The sequence below is a fragment of the Camellia sinensis genome, chromosome 7 (genome assembly GCF_055761805.1).
Source record: "Camellia sinensis isolate YWXY chromosome 7, ASM5576180v1, whole genome shotgun sequence".
Classification (NCBI taxonomy): domain Eukaryota; kingdom Viridiplantae; phylum Streptophyta; class Magnoliopsida; order Ericales; family Theaceae; genus Camellia; species Camellia sinensis.
Genome location: NC_138967.1, coordinates 23,792,211 through 23,813,978, shown reverse-complemented (window position 1 = coordinate 23,813,978; position 21,768 = coordinate 23,792,211). Strand labels below are relative to the sequence as shown.

General features: G+C 33.0%; 1 protein-coding gene and 1 non-coding gene across 2 annotated transcripts; one reads left to right on the top strand and one right to left on the bottom strand.

The window, feature by feature from the left end:
* Nucleotides 1-6,474: 6,474 nt before the first annotated feature.
* Nucleotides 6,475-9,205, top strand: LOC114309130 (uncharacterized). The gene is made up of 2 exons (XR_014335061.1): nt 6,475-7,281; nt 7,694-9,205. It is a non-coding gene; the product is annotated as an uncharacterized LOC114309130 (transcript).
* Nucleotides 9,206-9,949: 744 nt separating this feature from the next.
* LOC114309128 (phospholipase A1-Igamma2, chloroplastic-like) lies at nt 9,950-12,149 on the bottom strand. The gene is made up of 2 exons (XM_028254830.2): nt 10,710-12,149; nt 9,950-10,434 (listed from the first exon to the last, which is right to left on the bottom strand). The coding sequence occupies exons 1-2, from the start codon at nt 12,008-12,010 to the stop codon at nt 10,191-10,193; spliced, it is 1,545 nt and encodes a 514-aa protein (XP_028110631.2). The 5' UTR covers nt 12,011-12,149; the 3' UTR covers nt 9,950-10,190.
* Nucleotides 12,150-21,768: the final 9,619 nt, after the last annotated feature.

Here is a 21,768-nt window from a genome sequence, read left to right as displayed (position 1 = left end):
CCTCTAGTGGGATTGGAAAAAGATGATCATCATATAGTAATTTAAAGGGTGTTTATCAATCACAATTTCTCAAAAACACAATCTGACTCTGTTTTCAATCCTCTCTTAGCCTACAAGACACTTGTCGCTGGTCAATGCCGCCACGGTAGGTCAGTTTACTCTCTCTCTCTCTCTCTCTCTCTCTGCGTATTTATATGGTTGTGGGTTCTGAATTACATATTCTTCGAAGAAAGTTTTCAATAAATAAATTAATCTGCCGATTCAGCAGAGTTCTTAAAACCTGGTAGCCTTGAATTGAAGTTTTTGGCTGTGATAGGCCTATGTATGTATAATATTTTTTTTTTATGGGGATATGCTTGTAAAATTGAAAAGTTATCATCCATCACTATTATCTACTATCTGATTTGGTCATTCTGGAACTTTGAACGAAAAAAAATCATGTACAAAATAAATAATTTACATCATTGAAATGGTTAAATTTTTTTAATTTAAATTTAAACATGAGAGAAATCTAACTCTCTTATATGGATATTGTTTGTAAAATATTAATTATTGTAGTTTTTGGGAGAAACCACATTAATACATTAAACAATGTATTTTTAGTACATATTAACAAGGAGTGATGTTGTCAAAACAAAAAAAACAAGGGGTCATGTTGAGCTTGCCCCTTGAATGGAGATTTTTTAGACACTTTGACATCCGTGCTAGGGGCCCCGAATTTCATTGGTTCCTTCAATTATTGCCAGTTCAGCTAATTAGGCAGTTCAATTGTGGGTTTGGCCGGTTTAATCAAAAGAAGACGGTTTTTAATTCGGAACAATTTTATAGGTGTATCTAAATAAGTCAACGGGTTAATTAGTCAAACTAGTCGGTTTGCCTTACACCAAATGGGTTGGAGATCACAGACCCAATCACGGGCCAAAATTTCCTAATTTCTTGACAGATGTTGAAGTAGAAAGTGTTGTGCGATTACATGTATTGAAAAAGTAATCACCTTGCTTGGTTAGCATTTTTTAAAAATATTTTTTAGAAAATTTTATTTTCTTATTTTTCGTGTTCTTTTTTTATTTTTATTAATTTTTTTTAATATTTTAAGCAATTTTTTTAATTTTTAGACATACCTAACATAAATATACCCAAAAAGTAAATTTTTAAAAATTTTTTTTTTAAAAATTCACTAAATATCAAAAATATAAAAAAATATGAGAACTCAGTACATTTTTTATATTTTTATGTATTTATTAATTTTTTAAAATATTTTTTCACAAATTTTTTACTTTTTGAATACATCTAAGTAAGGTGCATCTAAAAAAGTAAAAAAAAAATGTTTAAAATTTTAAAAATATTCACTAAAAACAAAAAAGCACAAAAATAAAAAAAACTCAATTTTCAAAAAACTTAATCCAAAAAACTCAAGCCAAACACATTGAATGGGACTTACGTGTAGGTCTCAATAGGTGAATTTATTATCCAATAGATCTTGTGAGAATTAATGACATTTTTCATCAAACATTATTAAATAACGTTACTAATTATTAATTTTCAACGACAGTTTAAAAAATTTGTCACAAAAAAGTCACTCAATATAATTTTTAGCGATAGTTTAAAAAAAGTCACAAAAAAGTCACTAATTTTTAACTTTCAACGATGGTTTGAAAAATTCGTCACAAAAAAGAACTAACTGTAAATTATAACGACAATTTATCAAAACTGTAGCAAAAAAAAGCCATTAATTGTCAAATTTTAGCGACATATGTAAAAAATTGTCACAAAAAAAATTTTTGAAGCACGATTTTATTAGGACTTATTTTCAATAAGAACCTATTGATAGTTTACCCAAAAGTAATTAGCTTTAAAAAAAAAAAAAAGAAAAAAAAAAGTGAAATTTGACTTTTTACTATTTTCTCTGGCCATTGCTGGAGATGCTATAACAAGATCTTAATATAAAACCCTAATTTAAATTCTCCTATCAAATGGAATAAAATGAACTTTTGAAAATTTATCCATCTTCACTAAACATAGGATTCATTAAAGATAATTATATTCACACGTCTAATCCAATGATAAAATAAATATGAAATAGACAATCTTTTCAACAAAATAATTTAACAACTATTTATTTCAAGACTAACAATACATTACAGTTCAATTTCCTTTTATTGAATTCATCCAAATGTGTTACCTCAGCAACCTCTTGTCAATTTTCCTGCCTTTCCCACTCTCCTAGATTCCGAGATGCATCAGCTTCTCGGCTGCTCTCCTCGAACGACGATATTAGCAATGGGGATTGAAATCCCTTTTGCCCGGTGTACTCTCGTTGGGTTTCTTGCGATGCAGTAGGGGGTTAGTTAAATTTTGATATTTTTTATTTTGATTTTGCAGTAGGTGGGATACCCAATGATGGCTAAGGGGTTTTTGAAATTCTAATTCTTGTTTTGTATCATTTGGGGCAACAATAATAGATGGGTTCGTGAACTTTTGATTTTGCAATGCAGATAATGGGTTGGTGGTGGCCACAATGGTGGAACAAGGGGGTGGGGGTATATGTGGTAATTAATTGAATTAAATTAATATAAAATTTAAAAGCATATTTAAAATGGAAAATTCTACCATGCAGCCCTAGTTAGGGGGTTTGTGGTTTTTTTTTTTTCAATTTTTTATTTCTTGGTTATCACATATTGTAAATTAGTTATGATTTATTATAGTGTTGTTTGTGATATTATTTTAGTTAAGATCTAACAGTTTTACCTCACAAATAACATAAGTTGCATACGATACACACCATATCATTACCTAATTAAAATAGAGTCAATTAAAATTATAGAGATTAAAATAACACAAAGAATAAAAGAGTCAAATGCAGAAATTACCTATCTATGGACTGAAATGACAATATGTGAAGAAAAGATAGTACCCATAAGAGCCTCTTACACAAAACTACACTTCAGATAAAAAATTAAAGATTGCTAAGTATAATTAACCAACACAATAATTTGTCAAACAAGTTAAGTAGAACTTTATTCTAACTCTCACATTAGGCAGAATCTCTTACACAAAGCCATTAATTAACCCTAATCAATTACTTGAAGACCACCAGCCTATGCAATGTCCACTACAAGATAGTGACAAAAACCCTGGTTAGCTAGTTGTCTCAGACCTTTCCTTGATAGCATCATGAGCCCTAAAGAAAGCAGCTTTATTCCCAGGAGATCTATCACGGAAAACATTATTATTACCTAAGAGATTATTCACACTCTGAAGCAAAAGAAGAGTAAATGGGGTGGTATGATTTTAAAGCTAGATCTTGAGAAAGCCTATGAAAGAATTTCTTAGAAGTTTATTCACCAAACCTTAATCGATTTCCAATTTGATGACGTATGGTTTAAACTGATCATGAGTTATGTTACTTCTGTCAATATCTCCATTCTCTGGAATCGGGAAACGCTAATTGATTTTTCTATGGGTAAAGGAATTAGACAAGTAGATCCACTATCTCCTACATCTTTATTATGTGCATGGAGCGATTATCTAACATGATAAATTACAGAGTGGAAAAGGGTGACTGGAAGGGTATCAAAATGGCTAAAACTTGTCCACTCATATCCCATTTATTCTTTGCTGATGACCTCCTTCTATTTGCCGAAGCGGATCTGGAGATTTGTAATGTAATCGTGGAAGTCATGGAAGAGATTTATGAGATTTCTGGTCAGAAAATAAATTTTCAGAAGTCAAAAATGTTTGTTTCAGCCTCAATATCGAACAACAAAGCTCGTGATTTATGCCATTGCTGCAATATTCCACTCACTCAAGACCTGGGAAATATCTTGGAACTCCAATATTGCATAATCGAGTTTCCAAATCCCAATTTCAATTTGTTATTGAGAAAATGCACAAGAGACTTTCGGGTTGGAAAGCTAACACACTATCCTTGGCTGGAAGGTCTACACTCATCCAATCTTTAACCTCTACCATGCCATCCTATGTGATGCAAACTGTTGAATTACCTCGAAGCATCTGTAAGGAAATTGACAAAGCCAATAGGAAATTCCCGTGGGGGGATTGTGACACCAAAAAAAAAAATATAAAAAAAAAATCCGCCTTATTAACTGAAACCAAGTGTGCAAACCCAAAGAATTAGGAGGTTTGGGAATCAGGAAAGCTCAAAATCAAAATCTTGCACTCATAACGAAGTTGGTGTGGAATATACCATATGAAAAGGACAACCTATGGACACAACTCATGAAAGGAAAATATCTTCGCAACAATTCTTTGTTCAATTGGCCGTCCAAAAAAGGAGGTTCACATATTTGGAATAGTATTGTCAAAACTAAACATAATCTAAGGAAAGGCACCAAGTGGACAATTGGGGATGGTAGACAAGTATCAATTTGAAGGACAGATGGTGTGGTGACTACCCATTATTTGGAATTTATCCAGGACCTCATTGCGATAACCAAGACAAAGTAGAAAGCATAATTGACAATGAAGGCAAATGGGATATTAGCAGCATTGAGGAGTTAATCTCGCATCAAGACAAAATGAACATTTTGAACATCTGTCTGCTTAACTTTGTTATATACCCAGATAAAGCGAGTTGAACGGGATCAAGTAAGGCCAATTCTCAGCTAAGTCTGTATATGAAATCATAGTGGCACAGATGAGCAGCACACTAATTGGAAATGGATCTGGAAGCTCAAAATTCCTAAAAAATTAAATGGATTTCTCTGGCTTTGCATGCATGGCTGCCTGCTAACAAACTAGAAGAGAGTGACTAGGGGCCTTAGATTCTATGCCCAAGATGTGGGCTGTATAGTGAAGATATGGCTCACCTTGTGAAAGATTTGTGATCATGCCAAACAACTGTGGGTAATTTTCAAAGATAATAAGTCGAGAAGGGAAGCAAACGACAAGCCTATTCCCGAATGGCTTAGCCAAAATACAAAAAATAAAGGTATGTGTTTCGAAAACATACATTGGAATATTTGGTTCATTGTCATCTTGTGGCAAAACTGGAAGGCTAGAAAGCACGATGTGTTTGATAATGTGGAGGTTAAGCCAAGTGAGAGCATGAACCAAATAACTTGTTACGTTTTTGAAATTCATGATGCCTTTACTTTTCCCTTATTTACTAGGGAAAACAACCCCATATTAACTCAATGAATTCATCCTATTGCAGGAAAATTCAAGCTCAATGCAGATGGATGTGCCAAGAATCCTCCAGGAAAAGTGGGATATGGAGGGCTGTTTAGAGATGAAAAGGGAATGTGGATCCTTAGCTATTCCAGGAAGATTGAAAGAGGAACTAGTTTAGAGGCAGAAATCTGGGCGTATATTGTGATTTAACAATCATTTTGAAAACAACTGGACTGATATGGAGATCAAAGTGGATTGCAACGAGGCAATTGATTAATACAAAACGAAGCCCAACAAACTTGCCCGTTCAAAGCCCTCATTGAAGATTCCAAGTTCCTACTTGGTTGAAGCTATGCACCCTCAACCATGTGTGTACCGTGAAACCAACAGATGCACTGATGCTTTAGTGAAAATTGGAGCAAAAGCACTCGAAGACTTGGTCGTCATGGAAGACCCACCTAATGTAATCCAACCATTTCTCATAGCAGATATGGTTGGAACCTTGTATGAGAGGATATACCCTTTTTTGTTTTTGTGGTTTGGTGTTACTTTTCTATGTAAAACTCTATTATCTTTAATTTCCAAAGCACCGGAAAAAAAGAAACAAGTCTCTTCTTTCACTTTTTCTTTTGTCTTCTATTTTCTTTTTGCTTCCCAACCAATTAAGCAAGAAATATCCCAAATTCTCTCTCTCTCTCTCTCTCTCTACATATGCATATCTATGTTGTCACGCAATCTCTGCTTTTCCTTTCAAAATAAATCTAAGTAAATCCCTAATCAGCAACCCTAGTTTCTTGGAGATATATGCTTCAAATGTCTTAGCTTACAAGAGACTGACCTTTTTAGTTTTGGCTTTTCTCTCTCTCTATATATATATATATATATATATATGTATAATTTTTTAAATTAAAATCCCAAGCTTTTGTAGATTAAATTTCTCAAAGTCAAGTTATTTTCAACATATTTACTAAAATCAAATTGTTTTGAAGTGTCTTTTCATAACAAAAATTTAAAATTAAAATTGTGTCTTGATCATATGAATTAAAGAAAATAAATAAATAAAATAGAGTAACGTAATAGAAACATGAATTTATTGAAGGGGAAATGATTTGTAGCCCTAAAATCCTCACCCCTAATCCCCTTAATTTCTATTTCTGGAAACTGTTTCCTTTTTTTTTTTTTTCTTTACTTAATATGAAAATTAGGGGGATTAGGGGATGTTTTTTTAGGGGATGTAGCATGACCCTTATTGAAGTCGTGTACTTAAAAATCCGACTTTAATGAAGTACACGATTTTCAAAGCTTTGAGCTTGGAATATCATGCTTGGAGAGAGCACAAACCCTTGGTTGATTGATCTCTTATTAGTTCTTCACTTCAATTTACAATTCAACCAAGCTCAATATTATTATCAACTCGGATTTTTTTGAAGAGAAACAAACAGACACAGATTGCGATATGGAGATTGATCATTTTAGCCATAAACATCCATTGATCTTGTTGGAAGACCTCAATGAAAACAGAGTCAAAATCCACCACTGCTATGGCTGTAAACAACCAATTTCAGGTACACCTTCCTACAAATGTTCCCAATGTTCCTATTTCTCATTGCACAAAGACTGTGCCCAACTTCCTCATCAAACAAACCACCCTTTACACCTCCACCACCCTCTCACTCTCCTCCCATCTCCTCCGTACCCTCGCAACGATTGCAGTGCTTGCCGACGACCTTGCAATGGCTTCACTTATAATTGTTCCATTTGCGATTTCAATCTTGACTTGATGTGTGCGTTTTTGGTTCACAAGATCGAACTCAATTTTCACGAACACCCTTTGATTCCAATTCAAAGGCCAGCCTTGTTCTTGTGCGATGCTTGTGGAATTAAACACGAAGGTTCGTCGCATCAGTGTGGGACTTGTCAATTCTGGGTTAATCAGAAATGTGCTTCGTTAATGGGTACAATTAAACACAGTGATCACGATCATTTTCTGTCTCTTACCTATTCTCTTCCGTACGAAGATTCTAGATTCAAATCATACTGTGACATTTGTTCTAAGAAAGTGAACAGAGCGAACTGGGTTTATTGTTGTGCTGAATGCAAGTATTGTGCTCATGTGAATTGCGCCACATCGAAATCGAAGCTGTCTCGGTTAGCCTTTCTTTTATTTATTCTCTCAATGTTGTTATATTCTTGATTTTGTTCTAATTTGGATATTTGATTGACATTCTGTTCTTGATTTTATTATAATTTTGATATTTGATTGACATTCTATTCTTGATTTTGTGCTAAATTGAATATTTAATTGACATTCTGTTCTTGATTTTGTTCTAATTTGGATATTTGATTGACATTCTATTCTTGATTTTGAGCTAAATTGAATATTTGATTGTCATTCTGTTCTTGATTTTGTTCTAATTTGGATATTTGATTGACATTTTATTCTTGATTTGCTACTAATTTGGATATTGGATATTTGATTGACATTCTATTCTTGATTTTGTGCTAATTTGGATGTTGGATATTTGATTGACTTTTTTTTTTCTTGATTTTGTGCCTTTAGGGTTCATAAAATAAGACAGATTGACCAAAAAATAGAGGCTAAAGAACTTGAGGGCAATCTGATTTGCTTGCCATTGACTGATGAATCTGTTAATGGGATCCCCAATTTTACGAAGCCAACACAGATGTATCATGTTTGTCATCCCCATCCATTATATTTTGCTGATATGCAGATCAATGATGGATCATATTCCGATAGTAAATTGCTGGTTTGTGATGGATGTTCAAAACCCATGTCAGCTCCGTTATACCGTTGCACTGAGTGCAACTTCTCTCTCCATGAGTGTTGTGCTAAGTTACCCATTGAAATGCGACATCCACTTCACCTCCAACACCCACTCATCTTGAATAGATGGCAGTCTGGATATTCTGATCCCCCCTCATGCCAAAGTTGCAAAATGCGTTGCAATGGGGTTTTGTTCGGTTGTTTAGCCTGCAATTTCTTCCTAGACATTGAGTGTGCTCTCCTGCAAGGTCTTATTGTACATGAAGCTCATAAGCACGCCCCTAAGGAAAACTTCGAATGTTCAGTGTGCTGTATGTGAGTATACGTGTTCCGGGGTTGCATTTGTTTGTGGAAATTGCAATTTCAATATACACTTGCGATGTGCCTTTTTGCCACGCACAGTTAGGCACAAATGTGATGAACACCCCCTCACCCTAGCCTACTCTGCTGTCAATGACAATTCAGATGAGTATTACTGTGAAATATGCGAGGAACAGCTAAACACAAAATTCTGGTTCTATCACTGTGATGATTGTAATCAATCTCTTCAGATACAATGCATCCGTAAAGCTGATTTGCAGGGCAGCTCCCGTTTTATTTTCAAACATGAAGCCCATATGCACACCCTTGCTCTCGAGGCAACATTGGATTTCCGGTGGATTGGATGTAATTATAATTGTTCTGGAGTTGCGCTCGTATGTGGCATTTGCTATTTCAAGTTAGACACACAGTGTGCCTTTTTGCCATGTACAGTTAGGCACAGATATGACAAACACCCTTACAACCTAACCTATTCTGGCAATCCAGAAGAGTATTACTGTGACATTTGTGAGGGTGAAATAAACCCGCAGTGTTGGTTCTATCACTGCAGTGTTTGTGACCAGTCTCTTCATACAATATGCATCCAAGTTGATGAATACTCAAATATCAAGATTGGGGATGAGCTCAATGTTGGAGGCCACCCACACCTTACTTATGTTCGATACCCTAATGATATCTCCCCATGCAACTGTTGTGGTGAACTTCTCAAAGGTTCAGGCTTTGAATGCACACCTTGTAATTTTAGGCTCCACATACCTTGTGCTCGTAATGCAGCAAATGAGGGAATCTTGTCACTACAACAAGAGCGTGAAGTAGTGATACTTGATTAATGGCTTCTTTCCTGCATTTTATTATCATACATTTATGGATCTAAGGGAAGGTGGAAGGATGTTGAGAGGAAACTGGTAAACGAGAAAAGGACTAGAAAACCATTTGGTTGCTGTTAGATCGAAGGTGAAGGTATGTCTGCAGATTTTTATTCAAGGTAGGCCTCGTGAGTCATGAAAACTGAGATATATGAGACCCATCATGCTCTAGTGAATCATTTGAAGGCTGAAGAGTATGTACCAAAATTTGATTTTGTGCTCAGGAACATTGATGGTATGCAATGTTTTCCTCAGTAAATTGCTTCTTGCTTCAAGCTTCATAGGAGTCTATGCCATCAAGATTGAATTTCATCATTTAGCAGCCTTTAAGTTGATGAGGACCTGGAAGAGTGGTAAATGGATGCTTTCATCTAAAATGCAGCATCTTATAATCACTGGTGGATGGATCATGCTTTCACGGTAAAGCATTTTTACTATTTTTCTGTTGGATGAAAATTTGACAGCAATGTAGTTCCTCTTTTCATTTTGGGCTTGAGGTTTGCTCCATCATCTTTTACAATAGCTGTTTTAAGCTAAATTTTATTTTTAAGGTTGTTTTATGTCCTTTTGAGGTACATAATTTCTTTTACAAGGGGATAGTGAATCGTATCCAATACGAACTTGTAAGATTCACTTTATTTGATATGATAGATAATTTATATATGTATATACGTATAAAATTATAGTGTAACTAAATTGCATATATAAAACCACTTACATCTATTGATCTTTTTTTAAAAATTTAAAAAAAATAAAAAATAAAAAATAAAAAAAAGAGAAAAAAAAAAATTTGTAGGGAGGCGAAAAAATGCCATTTCATACATTGGGCAAACAAAACTAAATATGAACTTGATCAAAATTGTAATAAATCGCAATAAATTGTACTTAATCGCGAGTTTAACAACCATGAGTTATTGTCACTTTTCATTACACACAGGAATCTGCCAACTGTTGCTATTAATTGATTAAAGGTCATCATAAAAATGGTTTTGTCTTTTTTGTTCCAAAAGGTTTTCAAATTCATGGAACTTGCATTCAGAGAAACACCTGACTGCCTGTACTCCTTTTGTTCCAGGGCTCTATAGCTAGACCCCTAGACCCAGTGGCCAGAGGTAATGTTGTACATCCTCCAGTTGTAAATGTGCCTCAAGATCGTGCCGCTCAGTTTGATTCCAGAAGCCTGTTGGATTTTCAACCAGACCTCTGTTCTCAGTTTGCCACCAGTTTGGTGGGATCAGAAGATGATCTTTTAAGAAGCCACATGATTTGTTCACCAGTGCAAGATCCCTTTTGCGGGTACGCACAATCTTTTGATCCTTCCCGCGGTACCTGTTTCAGTTTGCATAACAGAATTTTAATTGACTTTATCAGACTTTATCGGGATTCATTCATGATGAGCTTGGACAGCTCACTTGTTGATATTACCAACTAAGAAGCATGGACACAGACACAACATGGGTTTGCGGACATGCAAATTTTCAAAATATGCAGGACAAAAACGCTAGAGACTACGTGTACCCAATGTGTCTGACACTGATATGTGACCTCCAGGGAGGTGTCCGTGCTTCAAAGCTAACCAATCAACTAAAGAAGAAATTACTAACCCATCAAGCAAATGCAGGAGAGCCTCCAAGTTATGGTAGCATGCTAGATCGCTTTTTTCTTTCAAGAAGCGAGACCACTTGTGATCCAAAGCAATTTCCACTCCAACATGTGAATAGCACCAAGGCAACATTTCACCTACCTGTTGCATCATCGGAGGCACTTGCTCGATGAAAAATATCCCAGGTACTTTAGGCACCTCGTCATGAACATTTCTTACCCTTAGCACCTTTACCCCTAGCTCTTCAAGCCGCTCCTTAAACCTATCATTCCCAACTCTGGGGCCTGAGAATGAGTACACACATATGGGCACAACCCGCCCATTATCCATGACATCTACCCCGGTCTCTGCTATGTCATATGCATTTATGGTTGCTAGTGCACTTCCAAGGCTATGCCCAGTGATTGTTATGCTCAGTTCTTCATCCGCATATTTTTGAATCAATCTCTTGACTTCTGCTAAAATCTGCTCTCTTGCTGAGTACTTGCAGAATTTGCAAGTGATATCCTTATCAGTGTAGACTTGGATGAATCCAGCCTCAGCTTTGACTCTTGAATCTGGTGAAGGGATCTTTTCATGTGAAACTGACTTTAGGTAGTCGGTGAAGTCTGCAATCCACTCGAGCTTTGTTTCTGTGCCCCGCCAAGCGATGGTTATGTCCCGACGCCCCAAATAAGCTGAAGTTTCATCATTTGAAACTGCTACATACCCAATCCAATTTGCTGATGGTCTCCATCCATTGGGCGAGAGGGTTTTCTTGAACAAGAATGGTAGATTGACGTTGTATGAGGCATAGTTGTAACGGGTCACCTCGTAGCCATACTGTTTGTAGCCAAGATATTGAAAAAACTTGCTAGGTTCGGTTTTACAACTTCCACAATACTTAGAATACGGATCGGAATCAAATGCATCATAGCATGCTTGTGCCATCTCCCCATACCGTATTAGCTCAGATCGCAAGAGGGGGTCAATGGGTTCAAGCATGCCATTCCAATCATGTTGACCGTGGATCTCTTCCCAAGAGTCTGCTAACCTTCTGTTGGGCGTTTCATCTATCAATTCTTCTCCACCCAAATATCCCTTCTTTTTCTCTTTTTCAAGATCCGAGACTGCAATGGTGGAGTCATTTCGAGATGTCACCCCACTTATTATGGGCATTCTAGTTGTGTCTCCTCTTCTTGATAGGCCTAGAGAGGTCCATTTCCGATTGGAATTTGGAGTTGTAATGGGTTTTTTGGACCGGAAGGTACCGCTATGGCCTCGCTTGATAGGCATGCCCATCTTGGATAGAGGGATGGCCATTGCATTTTGTGGTAGGGCAGCTCAAGCTGATAATGATTGTACTGAAATAGGGTTGTTGAAGTTGGAACACAAAAGAAGGAAGTGTGATGTTATATGCATTCTCCATTGCAGCTATATATAGCCAATATGGATAAACTTCAAGTAAGCTTTGGCCATCTCTAGTCTTTTTATAATGATTATTTCTAACATACTTGTGAGGTTGATTGTAGTGACCATTTTTTGTTAAAATTATGTATGTTGAATTATATATTGATCTCAAATTCTTTTATGATTCAGTGATATTGTTGAGTTCCCTCTATGACTCTGCTGAGTTTGGCATCTGTTGTTGAATCTGAATTTTTACATGACTCGGACAGGGTTATGTATAACTCGGGGTTGATTTAGTTAGGTGAAAGCTTACTTGTGGGGTTTCATTCTTTATGAGCATGTTACAATAATATGTAATCCATGTCTCTGATTGGCCTTCCCGGTTGTTGAAACTTCAAATGACAACCAATCTAATAACTGGTTGACAGTCCAATGTAGTATAAAAATGATAACTTAGTAATCAAAATGATGATATATTTTTAAAAAATTGAGAATCCCACCATGTTTAGTTTCTTGTGAATCCAGCATTTTGCTCTTAAAAAATATTTTAATGTGAGAAAATGGAGTCATTCCTAGTCTTTCGAATGAAATTCACTGAGCGGAATAAAAAATACATCTTTATCCTGGCTGTGCTCTTTTTGGGAATATTAAACTTGATTGATATTATAATATCAAAAATGTTAGGAACACAGAAGCTAAACAGAAGCTAAACACAGAATAGATCACAAACACTAACATGATTGTACTGAAACAGGGTTGAAGTTGGAATACAAAAGGAGGAAGTGATGTTATATGCATTCTCTATTGCAGCTATATAGAGCCTACATGGATGAACTTCAAGTAAGTTTTGGTCATCTCTAATATTTTTATTATTTATTTTTTATTATTTCTGACATACTTGTGGGGTTGGTTGTAGTGACCATTTTGTTAAAATTAAGTATGTTGATTAAAGTGAGATTGTTGAGTTCCCTCTATGACACTGCTGAGTTTGGCATCTGTTGTTGAATCTACTCGGACAGGATTATGTACGACTCGGGATTGTTTAGCTAGGTGAAAGCTTACATATGAGGTTTTGTAGACTAAGTTGCAAATTTATTAACATGTTCTTAGAATAACATGTTAGTCCCTGTCTCTGAGCTTGGCCTTGCTGATGTAGTTTGTCATTTATTGAAACTTCAGATGACAGCTGGCCTTAACTGTTGACCTTCCAATGTATAAAAAATGATAATATAGTAATCAAAATGATGAAACATTTTAAATGTTTGAGAATCTTACTTTGTGTTAGCCTTCTTGTGAAGCCAACATTTACCTCTCCACTGTATTTTAATGTGAGAAAATGGAATTATATCTAGTCTTTGGAATGAAATTTATTGAATGGAATCAAAAGATATAGATCTTTATCATGGATGTGCACATTTTGGGGATGTTATTATATGAGAGTAAACTGAATAAAATCTATATATTGATGTATAAAATAGTGATAAATTTCGTCTCACCCCATGGATGTAGAGGTGCATTTCTGGCAGAACAACGGTATTGGGAATTTGTGTAAGACTGTATGGGGCAATTTCTGCTTATTATGAAACAAAAATAGTTTAAATAAATCAAAATTTTGATAATGTAGAAGGTGAAGGAACAACTTATAAGATAAAAATAATTTAAATAAATTAAAATTTTGATTATGTAGAAGGTGAAGGAGCGATACTTATAATTTCTCCTTTTTAATTGTTGACTTTCAACTTGCTAACAAGGCCTACATGTCTATTGTTTGTATGTGCATTAGGGTGCTTTGCTGAATCAAGTTGAATTTTCTATAATTGTATTACGGAGTTGACAACCCAAATGGGAAACGAAAAAGAAAGAAGGGGAGGGGGGCTGGGGAAGGGCACACTTTTGATTGATTAAAAAAATGGGTTTGGCTTTTAGTCTCAGATCAAACTAAAGGGTGCTATTGGGTTCATGGAGGCCCACCACGGATCTCATTTCAATAATCTGAACCGTTAAATGTATAGAACTTGTCAAGTACTATATGTCTGTAAAAAATCACGTTGATCGGATATCGATTGCTATCTCATCGGATCAATTTTCTATTAATCATTTATTTTTTCACTGTGTATTTTTTTCTATACAAAACTAATTTGATCACATAGGTATGGATATTCGATCAATGTGATTTTTCATTAGCATATAGTACTTGACGAGTTTTACACATTGAACTGTTTGGATTATCCAAACGAGACTCGTGGTGAGCCCTCACAAGCACAACAGTACCCTCCAATCCAATCTGGGGCTGAAGGGGAGCCCCTGCCTAAAAAAATGATACATTTTGTCTCACCGACGGATGTGAAGGTGCCATTTCAAGCAGAACAATTGTCTTGGAAATTTGTGTAAGAACACTTGGTGCGGTTTATGTTTACAAAAATGACTACCCATCACCTCACTGATTTTTGATTGGATGAATTTTTTTTTTTTTTTTTTATTGGGTCTTCCTTTCACTGCCCCCATGTGTATGTGGGGATGTTGGGGGTCACCCCCAATGGGAGTCTGGAGCACTGCTATTATGTTTATTACTTATGAGACAAAAAAAAAAAATAGGTTAAAATTTAAATAAGTTAAAAAAATTAAACATTTATATAGTGATGAAGGAATTCTTTTAGTTTTTATTTTTTAATTATTAATTTTTAACTTAAAATAAATTGCGTGAAATAGGACCTACATATCTGTGTTTGAAACTGCATTGGGTTGCTTTGATGAACAAGTTGATTTATTTATTTATTATTTTTCTATGATTGAATTACTGAGTTGACAACCCAAATGGGAAAAGAAATTTTTTATAAAAAAAAATCACATTTTGTATTGATTATTTTCTTGTTGGGGTCTGGAAATCAACAGTGAAACAAGGCAAGGATAATATAACACAGGAGAGTTGGCTCGTTAGTCAACTTTGAATAAGAGATGAGAACTGCTGCTTTTAAATGTGCTTATAAATTTACATAAAATACAAATCTATATTATATATATAAACAAATGTATTTGCTCTTAGTCCAACAAATCTTCATTCCTAATTTTTTATAAAATTTAAAATTTAAAAAAATTATGTGACACTTATTTTAAAGCTAAGTTTCTCAGTAATGCCTGTCCCATCACTTCCATTTATATAAAAACTCTTTTTTAAAATAATTTAATAATAATAATATGTTCTTGGAATAATAGTTATCCAAACACAAAAAAAAAAAAAAAAAAAAAACATTCTGAAAATTCAATAATATTTGACTTGATAATAGGCCTCCAAAAATCTTCATTCCTTTTTTTGTTTTTTAATAAAAAATTTAAAAAAATTATGGGGCACTTGTTTCTAAGCCAAGTTTTCGCCAAAAATTCAAAAGTATTTGAATTGAAAATCTTAACTTATCAATAAGAAAAAAAAAAAAAGAAGAAGAAGTTGGAAAATTAAAAAGTATTTGCTTTGAAAATTTATATAAAGATAATCTATGCCTCCGTTTGGCAAGTTGGGTTAGGGGCTTTTTTGGCTATTTTAGCCACAAAAAATAAAATAGGCTATTTTAGTCACAAAAAACAAAACATCACATTCAACCCATAATCATTACACTATTCTCTTACAAAAAAAGTTAAAAAAACTAAAAAGCTCTTCCTAAGCCAAGCTTTTTAGCTCAGGCTAAAATAGCCAAAAAAATTAAAAAGTCAAAAAGTCAATTCACTTCCCAAACCAACTCTATATCTATCATGAAAATTCAAAATAAAGATAATTTTAATTTAGATTTGAATATATAAACATAGTCTATATTATCCAATCTCACCTTTTTCTCCTCTTATATAAATAGTTATGTTACAATTGATTGTAAACATATGCAAAATTATTGACCAAATCAAATAGAGTTGTATGTATTCAAGTCTAGAGATTACCTATCAACATGAATGACATGAATACTAAATTATTAATTTTTAATTATTTTTTGAGCTCAGCCCCAATGATCTTGGTCTCTTGTGATTAGCCTCTCTCTCTCTATATATATATAAAATTATATATTTTTGAGGTATGAGTGAAATGTTTCACGCATTTGTAATTTTTGTCTAAATTAATTTTTTTTTGTGCAAGTGACATAATAAATTTATTTATTTTTAGTATAATAGTCAAGTTTGACGTCTAGAAAGATTTTGAATCTTACAATTTTTTTTTATTGCATCAATGTTAAATATTATGTACCAAAATTGAAAAAAGAAAAAAAAAAAGGAAATGTGTAAGCATATTATTTGTGTATCATTTTCATAAAGAATTTCCTACCAAACTAAAAAATTATCTCTTATTTGAGAATTTCGGATTAATTTAACTTAGTCATTGAATATTCACTATATTTGTGTGCTTAAAATATTATCTTTTGAAAATATTTTAGTGATGGGTTCACATAGTTTTGAGATTTGTATGCTTTTATGTAACATTTAATTTTGTGTATCTTTATGCAATTCTAATGCATTTTTATTTTCTACATTCGGTATCGAATATATATATATATATATATATATATTTTTTTTTTTTGTATTAAAAACTGTAGTAATTGAGTCTTTTATTTTGTTTTGTTTGTGGATTGGCAACAGAATTTTTTATTTAATATATATATTTTTTCCCTTCATAGAAAAATAGAGTTCTCAATTATATGTACTTATTGATATTTAACTGTAACTTTTTTTCCCATTTAAAAAGAAAAAAATTGCAACTTTTTTTTTTTAATGATTTATTTGTTTATTTAATTGAATTACTTTTTTCGTTTTGTTTTGGTTATCAAAAGTCCATCGAAAATAAATGAAAAAAAATAACTTATGCGGATGATATTAAGGCCTCGTTTGGCAAGTGACTTTTTTAGTCAAAAAGTCACTAAAAAAATCAAAAAATCAACAAATCATACTAAAAAGTTAAAGATTCTCTTTTCTCTTTATTTTTTACACATCTTTTCGTAAAAAGTCAAAAAATCATCCCAAATATACTAATTTTTTTTAGCTCATATTTTAATTAAATAGCCAAAAAATTACTAAATTAATATGTTCCCAAACGAGGCCTAAATCTAAAATCATAACACCTCATATGTTTTGCAATCATATTTTTAGATTATTCATTTAAAACCATATGAGCCCATACATTACACGGTTACCGCTAATATATATATATATAGACACAGGTGTGCGCCCCCTCTAGAAATGAGTGGATTTATACTATAATACTACAAGTCATTTTTTAATGAATAATGCTTGGGACCCCCTTTTGGGGGTCACCTCCTCACCCCCTTTTGTCACGTGGCGGGTGATGATTGGAGGAGCAGGAAAAAAAAGAAAAAGAAAAAGAAAATGTAACCAATGAGAGAGAGAGAGAGGGGGTCAAAGGGGGTGGGGGAAAAGGGGATGAATCATTGTAGTTTTTTAATTTTGTAAGCAAAGGACAAGTTGCAATGTATGATAACCTAAACCCTTTTTTATTTTAATTTAATTTTTAAATAGCTACCATCAAAGGAAAATTTTACTTGCACAATACATTTATCTCTTTACCATCTCCATTTGGGAATTTTTTTTTTTTCAATTTCACCCATATGTGAAATTACTTTTAAGGATAAAAGATAAAAATTAAATAGATTTAATTATTTCTTTACACCTATTACACTTCAATCCATGCTTCTTTTCTTGCTTTCTCATTTCTTTTTCCTCACTATACGATTAATTTTAAAAAGTGAGAATCATAGTGTTTTGATCATAAAATAAAGCAATAAATGAATAATGGTGATGAATGAACACCAAAAAAGTGAAATGGTATTTTTTTTTTTCCTCTGTGTTTTTTATGTTTTCATTTTGTTTTTGAAGAGAGTTGTTCAACTTTTATTCGGTATACCAGAATCAAACAAAATCAAACAGCCCGAAATCACACTACTAAACAAAAAATACATATCCAATAACCTATTGTCGAACAAAAAATATATATCCGATAACTCACTACTAAGGTAGCGTTTGGTAACGATTACGTTTTTAGATTATGTTTACAAAAATTTTATAAATTGGTTTTTGTTTATTTTTAGAAAAACATAAATTAGAAACGCGTTTGATTTGAACAAAATGTTTAAAAAAATTTAAAAACATAAACTAAAAAATAAGTTTGTTCAGGCCTAAAATATTTATATTTATTTTTATTATTTATGACAATGGGATCACACACATTATAATTGAAAAAAAATTATTTGAAAAAGAATTAATTAAAAAAATAATTGGAAAAAATTTAATTGGGAAAAAAATTATTTGAAAAAAAAAATTATTTGAAAAAAAATTAATTGAAAAAAAATTATTTGAAAAAAATGAAAAAAAATTAATTAAAAAATAATTGAAAAAAAATTTAATTGGGAAAAAAATATTTGAAAAAAAAATTAATTGAAAAGAAAAAGTTATTTGAAAAAAAAAATTTATTTGAAAAAAAAGTTAATTGAAAAAAAAATTGAAAACTGAAAACGTAAACTCATTTTTTGAGTTTACGTTTTTTCCTCAAATTTATAAACTGAGACAACCATTTATAAACCAAAAAAAATTATCAAACAAGTTTTTATGACAGTTTTTTAAATTTTTGTAAATATAAATTGAAAACTGAAAACGGAATGGTTGCCAAACAGGCAACATTTCAATTTTTATTTTTTTGATATTTTAATTTTTTTTACTTTGAAGGATTATGTTTCTTTTTATTGTGGTAAGACAAGTAGTGCATTGTTATGGATTACAGTCATGAATTTATTATAGACGAAATTTGTTAGATTTATCTACTTTCTAGTCATCCAATTCCTTCGAAAACAAATAATAAGATTTGTTTTCATCATCTACTAATTGCTTTATAATTAAAAAAAATTAAAAAAAAAAAAAAAAAACAACAACAACAACACCAACCAAACTTCTAGTGTTATTTTTTTATTTCATTTTAAATTTTTTCTTAACCTTTTAGTGTTATTAAAGGAGGATAAATTACATTGACACTCCCTCAATATATCTATAATCACACTTCCACCCCCTTTGTTATTCAAAATCACACTCCCATCCCACACCTTGCTTTATAATTTTCTATAACAATTTATAAAAATGATTGGAAACTGTAATAAGGGATCTCTAATGAGGATGAACCCCACCTTTACATGGGCACTCTCCATATCTTTAGAGCTACATTAGTTGAGCAAAGCTTCTCTCTTTATCTTCTCTACTTAACTTCTTCCTTACAACGGTTAAAATTCACCTTAAGAGAATCCAATGGCCCATAACACTCCCAAAAAAAATTACTTTTTAATTTTTAATTTTTTTAATAAAGTGATCTAAGCCGTTGAATTATCTTAAAGTGAATCTTAATTGTTGCAAGGAAAGAATCAAATAGAGAAAGTAAGGAGAAGATCCTTAATCGCATTAGAGCTCTCAAATTAGAATTTTCAAACATTATTATTATTATTTTATTCTCTACTACATCATTAGAACTCAATTAGAGTTTTAAAATTAGGGGATGTATGATTGTTGAACAATTTATTCCTGCTGTTTGTTGACTGGATAGGAAAGCGACGACATCAGCAAAAATATAAGCTAAAATGCCAAGTTGACCCTTCTAGTTTACTCTTCTAGTCTGTGTTTCAGTCACTCGGAGACTCTCTCTTCCACTTGTTTGTTTTGTAAGAAGTACACCATTCAACTCAAATCAATGAACTTTTAGTCATAATTTTTGCAATTAAAAAAATAGTTGCATTGTTAAATTTTGCAAGAATTTTGGTTTAGTTCCAATTCACTTTGTGAGAAGAGAATGTATAAAATTAAATAGATATCAATTCTAGATGCATTCTTTCTTCCTGAAACTGGACTCCCATTTCAGCTTTGTTGTTATGGACAAACCCCATTATTGGAAGTTAATGGAAGCTAGGATATGTCTTACAATCAATTTCCAGTACCAGTACGTTTTGTGGTTACAGAGCATAACAGGAACCAAAAGCATAAATCAAAATAATAAATTAATAAGAAAGGAAGACCCAGCTTCTCATTACACCCTCATCTTCTTGACCGAAGCACCATCGCCGTCCATTCTTTCCCCTACCTCCCCCTTCTTATTCTCTCCCCCAAGCTTACTCTCCTCCGATTGTTGATTGTGATTGTTGGGTTTTGATCGTCTATTGCATGACCACTTGCCATTGAGCGTCCCTCTCTTCTCTCCTTGTATATTCTCTTCCATCTTTTTCTCTCAAACTGTCATTGAATTTTTTGGTGGGCTTTGACTTTGAAGGAGTAATGGTGGGAATGGTGGTTGTTAATTGGTAGAGGGATAGTGGTGATGAAGAACATGAAGAGAGAGAGAGAGAGAGTAAGGTTTTTTTTTGAAAATGGATTAAAAGTCACTTTGTAAGTTTTAATTCATTTTTAGTTATATTATCTCTCATGTTTTTTACACAATTTCTCAAAAAAAAAGTTAAAAAAAGTCAAAAAATTAATTTTTAATCATCTTTTCAAAACAACTCGAAGAGAGGAGATGGTAGGGGTGTAATGATAAACTTACTACAAAAAGATTTGAAAAAATTTAAATAAGTATATTTTTTGACTTTTTACAAAAAATATCTATATTTATATATATAACCAAATGTAGTTGTTTGTCAAAAGACTCCAAATATTTGTTACTAAATTCTCATAATTTTAAAACGGTAGTGCTACGTAACTCAAAACCCGTGGCTCGAGTTTGGCTCGACACCAAAACGACGTCGTTTTGGTGTCGCTTTTTTTTTTTTTTTTTTCTTTTTTCCGTGTTTTTGTTGCAGCACGAAGAAGAAAAAGAAGAAGAAGGGAGAAGAAGAGAAGGGAGGAGGAGGAGGAGGAGGGAGGAGGGGAGAGGAGGAAGGAGGGGAGGGGAGGGGGCCATAAAAATCGGCTGGAGGAGGAGGCAGGGTTGCGACTGCGACTGCGACTGCGACGATCGGCGAGGCGGTGGCGGTGGTGCGACGATCGGCGAGGCGACGGTCTGAAGCTACAACGATCGGCAGCGAGGCGACGGCGGCGGTGCTGCGCGACGATCTCCTCCCTCCCTTCTTCCTCTCCCTCGCTTCTCTTTCTCCTCTCCCTCTTTCGAGCCAATTCGAGCCCTTAGTGTCGAGCTACAGCTCATTTCCGATTTTAAAACTCTCTCTTTCCTACGTGGCAGCCTTCTTTGATTGTCTTTTATGTTTTCTATTTTTCTTCATTTTCTATTTGTTTGGTTAATTAAAATTAAATTTAATTTCATTGCTTATGGATAAAGATTTGAATTTCAAAATTCCTCAATATAGCTAAACATATAAAAACTGATAATTAATTTTATAGTCTATAGATAAAGATAAAAATTAAACAATTAATTTAAAAAAATTGATTTCGTAAATTATACATAATTAACTTATAAAAATTAATTTCTTGGCCTACAAAAGAAGATAAAGATTAAATAATTAATTTAAAAAAAAATAAAATTACTCTCTTTTTTTCCCCTTCATTTTTTACTTTAAGAATTCATAAATAATTTATGAAAATTTATTTCATAACCTATAGAGAAAGATAAAAATTAAAAAAATTATTTAAAAAAAATTAATTTCATGACTTATAGATAAATAAACATATAAAATTGATAAATAATTTATAGAGATTAA

Coding starts and splice junctions, on each gene's coding strand:
- LOC114309128 (XM_028254830.2), bottom strand. CDS start 12,010: ATGGCCATCCCTCTATCCAAGATGGGCATGCCTATCAAGCGAGGCCAT. Junction 10,435..10,709: donor CTCCTGCATTTGCTTGATGG/GTTAGTAATTTC, acceptor AAACTGAAACAG/GTACCGCGGGAAGGATCAAA.